The sequence below is a fragment of the Ahaetulla prasina genome, chromosome 6 (genome assembly GCF_028640845.1).
Source record: "Ahaetulla prasina isolate Xishuangbanna chromosome 6, ASM2864084v1, whole genome shotgun sequence".
Lineage (NCBI taxonomy): Eukaryota > Metazoa > Chordata > Lepidosauria > Squamata > Colubridae > Ahaetulla > Ahaetulla prasina.
In genome coordinates this window covers 37,008,325-37,022,034 of record NC_080544.1, presented here as the reverse complement: position 1 = coordinate 37,022,034, position 13,710 = coordinate 37,008,325, and the positions used below count along the sequence as shown (strand labels likewise).

Here is a 13,710-nt window from a genome sequence, read left to right as displayed (position 1 = left end):
ACTTTACACCTTAGGTCAGGGGTTTCAAACTCGTGGGCCGTGGGCCAGATGCGTCACGCGCTGGCCACACCCATCCCAGTTTAGCAAAAGGGAAAAAAAATCACGATATGTCACATGACGATAATGTGATGCAGTGAATTTGACACCCCTGCCTTAAGTGATCACTCAATTCAACTCTTCTTTTGGAAAACAGTGGATATTCTGTAGATACAGCTTTATTATTTATTTTAATAAAAGTTTAAAAAGCTCTAAAATTTGACAAACTGAAACAAGGCTAAGTCAGTTGAGTTTCTGACAGTTACATTTTTATTTTTATTTATTTATTTATTTGATTTTTATACCGCCCTTCTCCCGAAGGACTCAGGGCGGTGTACAGGCAAGATAAAACCAACAATACAATATACAGGTTAAAATGCAATTTAAAAAACTTATTTAAATTAGCCTGAAAATTAAAATTTGCCATAAACTAAAAAACCCTGTTTAAAATTAATAAAATTTATAAAATTTAACATTAAAATTCAGTTTAAGCCAGCCCCGCGCGGATAAAGAGGTGTGTCTTCAGTTCGCGATGAAATGTCCGAAGGTCAGGTATTTGGCGTAAACCCGGGGGAAGCTCGTTCCAGAGTGTGGGAGCCCCCACAGAGAAGGCCCTTCCCCTGGGGGCCGCCAGCCGGCATTGTTTGGCAGACGGCACCCTGAGAAGTCCCTCTCTATGGGAGCGTACGGGTCGGTGGGAGGCATGTGGTAACAGCAGGCGGTCCCGTAAGTACCCAGGCCCTAAGCCATGGAGCGCTTTAAAGGTCGTAACCAACACCTTAAAGTGCACTCGGAAGGCCACAGGTAGCCAGTGCAGTCTGCGCAGGAGCGGTGTTACATGGGAGCTACGTGTAGCTCCCTCTATCACCCGCGCAGCTGCATTCTGGACTAACTGAAGCCTCCGAGTGCACTTCAAGGGGAGCCCCATGTAGAGAGCATTACAATAATCCAAGCGAGAGGTAACGAGCGCATGAGTGACTGTGCATAAGGCATCCCGATCAAGGAAGGGGCACAACTGCCGAACCAGGCGAACCTGGTGGACGGCCCTCCTGGAGACGGCCGTCAAATGATCTTCAAACGACAGCCGATCATCCAGGAGGACACCTAAGTTGCGCACCCTATCCTTTGGGGCCAATAACTCGCCTCCAACAGCCAGCCGCGGCTGCAGCTGACTGAATCGGGATGCCGGCATCCACAGCCACAGCCATTATTGCTGATCAAGAGTTATGCCCCCAGTATTGTAAGACTAGTCACTGTTTTTCCTCTTACGATAGTTATAAGATATATATTTCCTGGAAATGACAAATTAAAAGAAACAGCTGGTGATATGCATTTTTAACAAAAACAATATATTAAGTTACCTGAGTTGCTTGGTGAGCTTCTGAGAGAAGTAATCTTGCTGGCTGATATAAACATAGCTGGATTAAGACTTCAGCTTTTTCTATCCACAAGTAGGGGAGAGAAAGCCCATTTAATTCTTTTTCAGTAACTGCATTGAGTTCCAAAATCTGGAAATAATTTATTATAGAAATTATTCTTTTTAAAATACCTACATTTAAAAATAATAATTATAAGCTAACATTAATTATGTTAAAATGATAGGTACTTAAAAGCTCAATCAGAGTACATATACCGTATTTTTTGGCATATAAGACACACCTTTTTACCCTCAAAAAGAGGGTGAAAATCTGGGTGCATCTTATATGCCGAATGTAGCCCCGCCCAAGCCGAGCCGAGCGGGAGCTGTGAAATGTCCCTCTTTTCCAGCCACCGCTGCCCATTGGCCCGATCCCCCAAGGCAAATTTCAGAGCCACGTTTCAGGTGGTGGCCAGTTCCCCTGCAATGGGCAGTGTGGAAACGGGAGCCCTTTTGGATTTGAAGAGGGGATTGCAGCACTGCCACCTGAAAGTGCTCCTTGGGAAAGAGGTGAGTCTGCTGAGAAGGAGGACAAGGGTGCGCGGCTCTGCAATGTGCAACGGGAAGGAGCACTTTAAGGCGGCAGTGCTGCGATCCTCTCTTCGAATCCAAAAGGGCTCTCGGTTCCCCACTGCCCATTGCAGGGGAAGTGGCTGCCGCCTGAAACGTGGCTCTGAAATTTGCCTTGGGGAATTGGGCCAATGGGCAGTGGTGGCTGGAAAGGAGGGACATTTCACAGCTCATGTTTGGCTCAGCTCAGCTCCTGGGCATAGAAAGGGCGATCACCTGAACACCCACTTCTTTGGTGTTGGTTTTACAGATGCCACAGTGCAATGTTCGCTTGGATCCTGGCCGCTCCAGGCTGCCCGACCTCAAAGCCCTTTGGGCTGGTTCAGCCAGGCGCTGTCGCTCCCAGTCTTCTATTCACCGCCTCTTCACCTTGCCGGAAGCGACAGAGAAACTGAAGGCGCACCCTGAAGGGCTGCCTTCCTTTCAGTTCAACCAGAAGTCCGAGGAAAAGGGAACCTTCATAGAGAATGGGGAGGGCAGTGCCGAAGAGAAGGAAGGAGTGGAGGACGAGCTGCCAGGGCACGCCGTCGGATACTCTACCCAGCAGCAGGCCAGATAAGGAGGCGAGGCTGAGGAAGGCGGGAGTCACCTCAACGAAGAGGGCAGAAGAACCACCTTCCAGTTCTTAGAAGAGAAATATGGCTATTTCCATTGCAATAACTGTAAGACCAGATGGGAAAATTCCCAAGTATGGTGCATTTCTGGAACCAATAAGGTATACTTTAAGCAGCTTTGTCACAAGTGCCAAAAGAGCTTTAATCCCTATAAAGTAGAAGTAATTCAATGCCAAATCTGTTCAAAGACTCGTTGCTCATGTCCCCAGAAAAAAAGGCACATTGACTTCAAGAGACCCCATCGGCTAGAGCTATGTGGCTGCTGTAAAGGCAAAAGATTATCTTGCGACAACACCTACAGCTTCAAATACATTGTTTGATCTGTGCAGTTTGTGTGCTGAGGTTGTATTTAACTATGCATTTTGTTTCATAATAGGTATTTGACTTTAGGATTCTGACCTGGCAATGGATAATGGACTAAAGATGTTTGCAATGCTAAGATATATTTGTAATTTATCACTGTACTGCTAATTAATAAAACTTAAATTCTAAAAAAGAAAAGAAAAGAAAATCATCCCCCATCACACTCATTCCAGTCAAACGTTTGTAGAGTTATAGAATAGAATAGAATAGAATAGAATAGAATAGAATAGAATAGAATAGAATAGAATAGAATTTATTGGCCAAGTGTGATTGGACACACAAGGAATTTGTCTTGGTGCATATGCTCTCAGCGTACATAAAAGAAAAGATACGTTCATCAAGGTACAACATTTACAACACAATTAATGATCAATATATCAATATAAATCATAAGGATTGCCAGCAACAAGTTATAGTCATACAGTCATAAGTAGAAAGAGATTGGTGATGGGAACTATGAAACGATTAATAGTAGTGCAGATTCAGTAAATAGTCTGACAGTGTTGAGGGAATTATTTGTTTAGCAGAGTGATGGCCTTCGGGAAAAAACTGTTCTTGTGTCTAGTTGTTCTGGTGTGCAGTGCTCTATAGCGTCGTTTTGAGGGTAGGAGTTGAAACAGTTTATGTCCAGGATGCGAGGGATCTGCAAATATTTTCACGGCCCTCTTCTTGATTCGTGCAGTATACAGGTCCTCAATGGAAGGCAAGTTGGTAGCAATTATTTTTTCTGCAGTTCTAATTATCCTCTGAAGTCTGTGTTTTTCTTGTTGGGTTGCAGAACCGAACCAGACAGTTATAGAGGTACAAATGACAGACTCAATAATTCCTCTGTAGAATTGGATCAGCAGCTCCTTGGGCAGTTTGAGCTTACTGAGTTGGCGCAGAAAGAACATTCTTTGTTGTCCTTTTTTAATGATGTTTTTGATGTTAGGGTTTGTTTTAAACAGATAACTGTGCTGCTCATTATCAAAATCAAGTGGAAATCTGGACATGGCTGATCCTGATGCTGATAGGCAGAGGCAAAATTCTTTTTTTCTTGTTCCCCCCACCCAAATAATTAAGGTTCATTTTATATGCCGGTGCGTCTTATATGCCGAAAAATACAGTAGTTAATTTTATAGTTTGCCTTTTTTATTAGAAGAGCAATAAAAACATTTATGGGCAGAAAAATGGGTTGAGTTGCCTTGCAACTTTCACGCATGTATACAAGAGGAATATTGGCTACCTTATCTTTTGCAGTAAATAGCTTCTTTCTTTGCTCTATATCTAGTTCTGTCCAATCAAATTTTTTATTTTCCATTTCGTTATCCTGTAGGGCATTCTCATTTTTAAATGCAATCTCTTGTCTAAATCTGAAACAGGGAAGGAAAATATTAATGTAATTGGTTAACATAGACACAAAAACCCGTCATATTAGCCTATTATCAAGTATGGTATCCCCTTCAACTTTGTTATGCCAGCATAGTAACCTATATATATTTATGAAAACAATTACTGCAATCCATTTTGGAACTGCATGGAAGAGATGGGATGGGAATTTAACAAATTTTGGAAAGGTACTTCTGAATGCTCCGAGTACTCCATATAGGCTACTTTAGACTGGAACATATACCGATTTGTTATTAACACAAACCTGTTCTGTCCTCCGCAACCACAACCAAGAAGACACGCGAGCTGACTATATTTGCCAACAATTTATTCCTACGACAGATATCAGTCCTGGCAACAAACCTGCGATTGCCTGCCAAGTTCTCTTATCTCCTCAGAAGCCAGCATAACTGCAGTTCATTGCTAGAGCAACCAAGAGTTCAGAAATAAACAGAAATCCAGAAGCCAAATTCTTAGTCTCGAAATATTGCAGCCAAAGTTTCCAAGAGTGAGTTTTTGTCCGTCATAAGAAGCTATAGAGCAGTTCCTCCTGCTTTTATACCCTGTGGGGTATGGCTCTGTGATTCAGCACTCTCTAGGCCTGCCCCACCCCTTCTTTTGTCGTTCCCGCCTCTCCTTTCTGCGATGCCTGGGATTTAACCAGGACTGATTGTCAGCAGCTGGGTCTTGAGACATTGCCTGGGAGGGGGAAGGTGCGGGAGAAAGAGGCCTCGTCATTTCCCCCACCTGGCCTGCCTCTGGAACCTGGAGCGGAGCCAGAGAGGAAGGTCCTGCAGAGGGAAGCCCTGTCGGCTCTTCCCCCTCACTCTCTGAGTCACTCTCTGCCAAAAGGCCAGGCTCGGGAGCTGAAGACACAACACAAACCTGTCACTTAAATATGCCATTTGTGTTGTGGTCTGCCAGCAGCCTGCGAATCTGGCAGCAGAGTCGGACAGTGAGGAGGCTAGGGAGGACAATGGGGCAGTCCTGGAGTCAAGGGAAGGCCCGGACGAGGGCTCTGCGTCAAAGGCAGAGATAGGGCCGGGGTCATCTGGGAGCTATGCGTGGACTCCGGAACCTCCAGAGGCAAACAGCAGAGAGACAAAAGAACAGGAAGAGCCTGTTCCTAGTGCATGCATGTGAAGAGTTGCCAGAAGGCAAGAACAGCAGAAGCAAAAAGGACAACTCAGGAGTAAGGCCAGAAGATGATTGGCCATAAGGCTTGAAAGAGCAGCAATGAGCTGTTGGGTTTTTGGTAGAAAAGCAACATTGATTCCATTGCTTCTTGTCAGCGTCTCTTGAACTTTGTGGGGGTTTTGCCAAGAAAAGCCTTTGGCAGTTTGCCAAAGACAACAAAAGTTGGTAATAAGGCCGCAGGTCTGTTTATGAAGAATTTGTTTTGGACTAAACTGAGAATGGATTAATTCTCAGCTGTTTTAACAAAATATATTTGTTCAAGACTAATTGTGTTTGGTAATCACTACTTGGGTCTCGGTCACAACAATTTGTTACATACCTTCCTTGTTCCTTTTCATTAATAAAGATGTCACCCACTGCCTTTTCATGGAAAGATGCTGCTTGATACATTTTTAAATCTAAACATATTTTGGCAAGCCTGTGAAAGCAAATGAGACTTTTTGAAGTATAACTCTGGTATCATATATATAACTCAGATGCAAGCATACATATTGACAAAGAAAAATCAAATTCAAATTCAGATTCAAATCCATATAAAAGAGCAAGTGAGGTTTGCAATAAAAACAAATTTAGGGTAAAATGCCCTCAACCAACAGTGCTTTTAAACAGCAGGAGGAGGAGATGCAGAGAGAACTTCAATTGTGAAGCCTAATTGAAAAAATGGATTATTCCTAGAGCCATTTAGAATTGTATATAACTTAGACTTCACATTTTAAAGCAGCAATGTAATAGGCCAACCTTTGCTTAAAAGAAGCAATATAATTTTACTTTCAATAAATTCAATAAATTCAATAAATAAAATTATTTAGCACAAAACTTTCATCAATTTCAAAATTAGTTCATACAGTCAGAATCTCATAAGGATCTGTGCTTGCCTGGAAAACTCAGATGAAACTTATCCAAAGTAGTCAATGAGGGCTGTGATTACAACTGGAGTGGAAGAATGGTGGCTGGAAAAACAGATGTTTAATGCTCTTTTACCTGTTACATCTCCCAGCAAAGGACTCCACACCAGTGGTGAATTTAAAAATTGTTGCTAGTGGTTCTGTGGGCGTGGCTTGGTGGTCATGTGACTGGGTGGGCATGGCCAACTTGACGTCATGTACGCCACTCACTGTTAGAGCCAGGACCTGCACATTCTGAAGCACATTCTGCCCTTCTGAAGCCCCCAACACTTTGCGTTTCCCTCCGCCATTTGGCTTGACTGCCCAAGTGAATCTCGGAGCCTTTTCTTGCTCCATTCTCCATCCCGGAGGGCTGCGCATCCCCTCTGCCAATCCTCCATACAACGTACGCCCCGTTTCTGCAAAGACAGAGCCCCCCCCCGCAGGGTGATCCAAAAAGAGTAGGGGGATGCTGCAGAAAAGGCCGGCTTCCACCCATGCCTCCCATGCCAGCTCTGTGGGGCTTGGGGCTCTGAAGCAACCACCTGCCTGCTCTCTTTGACTGCCAGTGCCACTGCCGGGAAGGCCATGTGGAAGGCAGGGAAGCATGGCAAGATTGTGGCCCATGGACCAGTTTGGGGGCATGGCCAGCCCACAATTGCTACCAGTTTGGCGAACCAGCCCCAGTATCCGCTACTGATTCGCCCGAACTGGTCCAAACTGGTCCACACCCATTGATGGTTGAGATTCTGTATATGCTTTTGTCACATATAAAGCAATGAAATATGGAAGAAGCAGCTTCCAAGTACTGGTTTCTATTGCTACATATATACCACCCTCTTATCATTTCTCAAAAGGGTACTTGATACCTAGACCAGGGCTGTCAAACTCCCGACCTGTGGGCCGGATGCATCACACGCTGGCCACACCGGTGTTTGGTTTAGTGAAGGGGGGAAAAGTCCTGATATGTCATGTGATGCTGCTGTGACGACATGAGTTTGACACCCCTGACCTAGTCTATAGTCTAAACATAAGGAATATGTTTGGCATATATAAAAATCAATGTATTACTTGGGAGACCCTAATCTCAAACATTATTTGTTCCACAATAAAGATTCTAAACTAAGTATTACATCCTATTTGCATGAATGACTCCCCTTGAATGTATACAATACATTTCTGGGTCACCTTCCCAATCTAGTACCTTCTAGATAGTTAGATGAGCACACCCATTAGAACTTGAGAATGAATAAGTGCTTATAGAAAGATGAAACTCAGCAAATAGAAATTCCCCTAGTAGAGAGTCAGCCTGAAGATCCCCAAAAGAAGAGAGGAGTCCTCCCCCTCCAAAGAATGGCTTATGGGTATTTTTGTCTAAGTGCGGCTTCCAATTTACTGACTTAGAAACAAAATTTACTACCAAGTGTGCCATTCACTCTCTGTTGAATAGGAAGGGAGCTATCAATTGACTAACAGCTCATTCAGAAATGTTTATTCTCAGATCAGCTTGAAGATAGAAACCCTGAACTGAATATATAACCCTCATTGGGGAACTCTTTCCAAAGTTCACTAAATGATGGCAGGGAGATCAACAACATTTTTGGAATGTTGCCAAAATCTTCTAAAAGCGACAAACCCTCATTTTAATATTTAAAGTTAAATCTTATGCTATTATTTTAGCAAAGACATGGGCCCAAGGAAATTTTGAGTTGAGAGGCAATATAGTTTATTCTTCTGAGGCTGTACAGTCATGGGTGGAAAGGTCTTGCTGTTCTCCTCTCAAATAAACTTTGGGGATTAAGAAGTAAGTTTACTGTATGCAACTTGCTTGAGATGGTCCAAAGTTTGTAGTTAGAATGAAGCTACATGGTCATAAATGCTTACTGACCTCTACAGATGTTTTTTTTTTTTTTTACATTTATACCCCGCCCTTCTCCGAAGACTCAGGGCGGCTTACAGTGTATAAGGCAATAGTCTCATTCTATTTGTATATTTACAAAGTCAACTTATTGCCCCCCCAACAATCTGGGTCCTCATTTTACCTACCTTATAAAGGATGGAAGGCTGAGTCAACCTTGGGCCGGGCTTGAACCTGCAGTAATTGCAGGCTTTGTGTTCTTAATGACAGGCCTCACCAGCCTGAGCTATCCGGCCCATTGCTATTACAAGTAGAATAGCAAGAATATGTTCACTTGAATATGACTCTGAATATAGTGCAATCATAGATTGAAACATCCTAGGACTGTAACTATATTGCTGGATAATTTCAACTCTAGAATAAGTGCCTCAATTAATTACTTCAACAGCCACTGCTATATAGATTATGTTGCCATAGTTGGTCTAAGACAGAGGTGTAAAATTGTCATTGTCATGTTCTTGTCACATGATATATCATGACTTTTCCCCCCTTCACTAAACTGGGTGTGGGTGTGGCTCGCATCTAGCCCACAGGCCGCGAGTTTGACACCCTGGTCTAAGGGTATCAGTTTTCACAGATAGTAATTAACTCATCTTTCCAAAAGCTTGATAAAATTCTACAAATGAAGTGGTTGATAGGGATTAGAATGGGGACTGAAGATCCAGAGTAAGTATTAATGCATTGGTTATACTGTGGTCTCAAATAATGTGATAAATGAGGTGGCTTTTCTTAGTGATCACATTATTTTGATAGCATATAATAGTTCCCACCATATAATAGTCATTATATCCTAACATTTCTTTTCTGCATTGCAAGGTCAAGGCAAGAGTTTTCTTGCTATATTATAAGAATTAACTTTATGCCCAACTGTAGTGGCTCATCCTCAATAAAGGTAGTCCTTGCTTAATGACAGTAATTGGGGTCCTGAATTTCTGTCGCTAGCATTGTGGTCATAACGCGTGATGTCACATATCAACATCAGTTGGTGATGGCCATCCTCACCATTCCTGTTGCTTTGCTAAGTGAGGATCATGGGTTGTTAAGCGGAAATCACCTTGAAAACATCATCTTCCTGCTGGTTTCCAACAAGCGAAGTCAATGGGGAAGCCAACAGGAAATCACAAGTTCCAGGAGGCTCACCAGAAGGCTGGTGAAGCATGAGTGCAACAGAGACAGGGGATGGCTGCTATTGGGTGGAGAAGGTATGTGGTCTGGTTGCTAAGCATCAGGATCACAAACTCACAATCACATAACTGTGATGGTGGTGGTATGGGCAGAACTTTGAGGACCAATTAAAAGTACCACTTGTTCAGTGCCATTGGAAATTTGAGTGGTCATTGAATGAGTATTCATTAAATGAATGTGGATAAGAAAGTCATGAGAAGGTATACACATATATCAAGAACCAACTGCTAATATCCAGTGTATGATAGCGTATCATTCTCAAAAACAGTAACAGTTGGACAATTATAAAATCTAATTTATGAATTAATTGTGTTAAATTCTGATTATGTCAGGATCAAAGCCAATCTAATTGTATTAAGGCCTGAGAAATATATCTGTCTATGTATATGCGTGTGTATAAAACAAAGTAGGAAACACAATTATATAGTTGGCAGTGATTAATTTAAATCATTAAAAAAACAAAGCTCTGTGGCTTTCTGGCAATTTATAGCTGAGTCCTCTGAGGGCTACCCTATGGCTAACCCCTAAAAGCTACCTATTATAGAGGAAACACTCCCAATATCTGTCTGGGAAAAGCATTTATTGAACTATTTTTGGTGATGACTCAGCAAATATATTGATCTTTGAATTAAGTCAAGAATGTATTCATGGCCAGCCACTAATATTCTCCTTTGACATTTCTAAATTAATCTCGCAATTGAAAAATGGAAAGGCCACCTGGGAGATATATGATTTCACTGAACTACTGAAAATAAACATTGATTGGTAACTCCAACTTTGGTGACCTTATTCACTTTTCTAGACTGCTTCTTTCAGATCCCCGAGGACTTGGCTGATCTATGATTGCAACTATTTTTTTAAAAAAAAATCAGGATGGATTTAATCCAATCAATTATCATTCAATCAATTTACAAAGTACGATCAGCAAATTACAGTTACATTGTTTGCATTAGAAACTGTTAGATGAATTAATGTCGGAAAATATTCTGTCAGAAGAGCAAATAGAGTTAAAATAGATCAGTTTTAGACCAACATATTGAAGTGAAGTAAATTAGTAGCTCCCCATCCTTCCAGGAAATTTAGTGCTTGATTGTAAATCTTAAATCAAGGTTTGATTTGATTCCTATTGACAAGCTCTGGAAGAATTTAACACTGTTCTCTATGTCCTGCTGATTATTACTTCTAATGAAAAAATCAAGATGATAGCTGGATGCTATCACTGGCTCAAGATTGACCCAGCCTTCCAAGGTCGATAAAACGAGGACCCAGATTGTTGGGGGCACTATGCTGAGTCTGTAAACCACTTAGAGTAGGATGTAAAGCACTAGGAAGCAGTTTATAAGTCCAAGTGCTAATGCTATTGCTATTTTGAAGCAGCTTCTGGTCCTACAAAGCGATAACTGTTATAAACAAAATAAATATATACACCGAGTATACATTCAACATAAAAGTTTCTAAACAAATACTTCTGGGGGAAGATATTCCAATTCCAGTCTCTTTAAACTTGCAGAACTATTCTACTAGCATGCAATACAATCTAAGGGGCTTTGGAGCAATGAAAAACATGAGCTGAGATGTTCCACTATAAAAAAAACACCATACATTTATCAGTGGCCAGAAAGGACATTGAAATGTTTCACATTGACTAAAAAGTAATGAATACAAACCTGAGATGGTAGAGATTTGATAGACTTTTGCTTTCGACAACATCGTGAGCAATGATTTCAGCCAAGTGAAGTAGTGGAAGAGTCATGTGAGTACATAACATTGACTGTAGTTCCTTAAGTAAAAGGTCTAAGTAATATAAGGTACGTGTCTAAAATTAAAAGAATAAATGACAAGTTCACTATATATTTGTGTACATTTTCAATTCTTCCCCCCCCCCCGCCAAAAAAAGGCTCCTGAAATAAATCCCTCAAAGGCAGATTTCTATACAGTACAGTAAAACTAAATACCAATGTGTAAATGTTTGCAAATAGCTAAGTATGAATACATATTTACACAAATGTATGTGAGGATAATGACATTTCGTATTCTGAGCTACTAAATAAACTTATCTTTTCTGCTTACATGTGCATGTAACACTTTGGACTAACTTGCAGATATTACAACCAAAAATACCCCACATACAGGTAGCCCTTGCTTCCTGACCATTCATTCAGAGACCATTTGAAGTTATCATTGTGCTGAAAAAATAACTTTACACCCATTTATGACCGTTGCAGCATTCCTCAATCATGTGATCACTAATACGGACAGTTATTGTCCGATGCCTATCTTTTTATTCTTTTTTTCTCCCTTTGCTGAGCAGATTGATTGGAGAGAAAGGGATTGCAAGAAAGCAAACTGTTTGCTCTTCTACAAATTGATAGCAATGTGGTCACACTATCTGCCTAGGGCTGACGGGTGGGTACTCTACGCAAACAGTTTACAGTATTCTTTTGAATCTCTTTCTCTTCGATCTTTCTGCTCTATGAGGAGAGGCATGAAGAAATCAGACAAAGGAGACATTGCCTATAGAAATTGCTTCCCCCTTCCTCCGAGTGGAGAGATTGGAAAGGAAGAGATTTCAAGTGAGCACTGTAAGCTCTTTATAAAGAATGGCTGGCTTCCAGTCCCTTGGCTACCAGCATAATAGCATTGTTTTCAGTGTGTATGAAACAGCATTCAGGTCTTCAAGCTTTCCAAAGAGCATGGGAATAGTTAGGAGGCAAGCAAAAGCCTCCTTATCTCTGTTCAGTCTGAAAGGAGTTGTAATCATGTGATTTCCCACTTAGTGAATGCTTCATTTAGTGGTGTAGTTATTAGTTCTAATTAGGGTTGCTAAGAATGGTACAAGAACTACCTGTAGCTTCAAAATATAATAATAATGAACAAAAGAAGCCAGAAGCAAGTCACAGCTGGAAGTACAAAAGAGAGAGGAACAGATAATTTCAATTACAGCCTATTCAAGATATTACTCACAGGTGCTAAAATGGTTTCTCTGTTCACAGTACAGCCACTTGAGTCCTGTTTAAAGGCTTCTCTCATTTCATCAGGGAACTCATAGCTAGCCCATTCCTCCACATTTCCAGGCAAGACATCAATTGGCCCCTTCCTTTTCACCTTCTCTTTACTGGCTGAGCCTCCCTGAAAATTGGATTCTTATGTTTAAGAAAGTTTATTTTTTGTTACCATAAATAAAATCAAAATACTGCATTAAAGGTAATGTACCTTTTTTGCATCTTTGGGGGATTTCTCTTTATCTTTCTTAGGAGGGCTTGTAGGGGAAACTTGAGTAGCATCAGGCTTTATAGAAAAAAAAAGAGAACCAGTGATCGATATTTCTGTAATAATACATTCAGTCCTATTTTCTTCAAATAAGTCTCAACTCTTCTCATGGATTTAGTTTAGGATTTTCAAGCAGAAATAATAATAAAAAGCACTGTAATATTTTAGCTATGTGAAAATGACTTTCTTTACTCTCTTTCTTCAACAGATAGAAATTCCAGATTTGGGAATATTAAAGAGATAATGTTTTATCTTTCAGTCTAATAATAATGAGGAAGGAAAGAGACACTATTTATTTATTAAATTTGTATGCCAGCCATCTCTCTGCCAAGTGACTCTGAGTGGCTTACAATATTATGAATAATAACAAAGCAATTACAGGAATTATAAAACAATTTTCATATGCACCACAAATTAAAAGAGGCTTAAAAACAGCAGGAAAGTGATCATCAATCATCAGTTTAATTTTAGACAGATAAGTAAGATTCTGTGAATGCATTCATCTCACCTTGTCTTATAAACGATCACTGCTACAGAATTTGTGATGATTACGCTCATGAATGTTTTGACAATGTAAAGTTTTGTGGCAGCATTTATGTGATGTATACATTTGTTTCCAAGTAAAAAGCATTCATTTCACTGCTAATATGTTCTCAGAAAAAAAGGTAGTTACAGAGGTGTTGAAGTTTAACTTCTCTAGATATTATAACATTATCACCATGGGGGGTTTCAAAATATTTTACTACCAGTTCTGTGGGCATGGCTTGGTGGGTGTGGCAGGGGAAGGATACTGTAAAATCTCCATTCCCACCCCACTCCAGGGGAAAATCCCCATTTCTTCCCGATCAGCTAGGAATTGGGAGGCAGAGACTAGATGGGGGCGGAGCC

The 13,710-nt window shown here is 40.9% G+C and overlaps 1 protein-coding gene across 1 annotated transcript in view; it reads right to left on the bottom strand.

Moving 5' to 3' along the window:
* CFAP46 (cilia and flagella associated protein 46) overlaps window positions 1-13,710 on the bottom strand; it is a 105,939-nt gene that overhangs the window by 41,870 nt on the left and 50,359 nt on the right. The window contains 5 exon segments of the mRNA XM_058188085.1: window positions 1,398-1,544; window positions 4,226-4,352; window positions 5,885-5,983; window positions 11,220-11,368; window positions 12,517-12,840. Coding sequence (XP_058044068.1) covers window positions 1,398-1,544; window positions 4,226-4,352; window positions 5,885-5,983; window positions 11,220-11,368; window positions 12,517-12,840 — 846 coding nt within the window.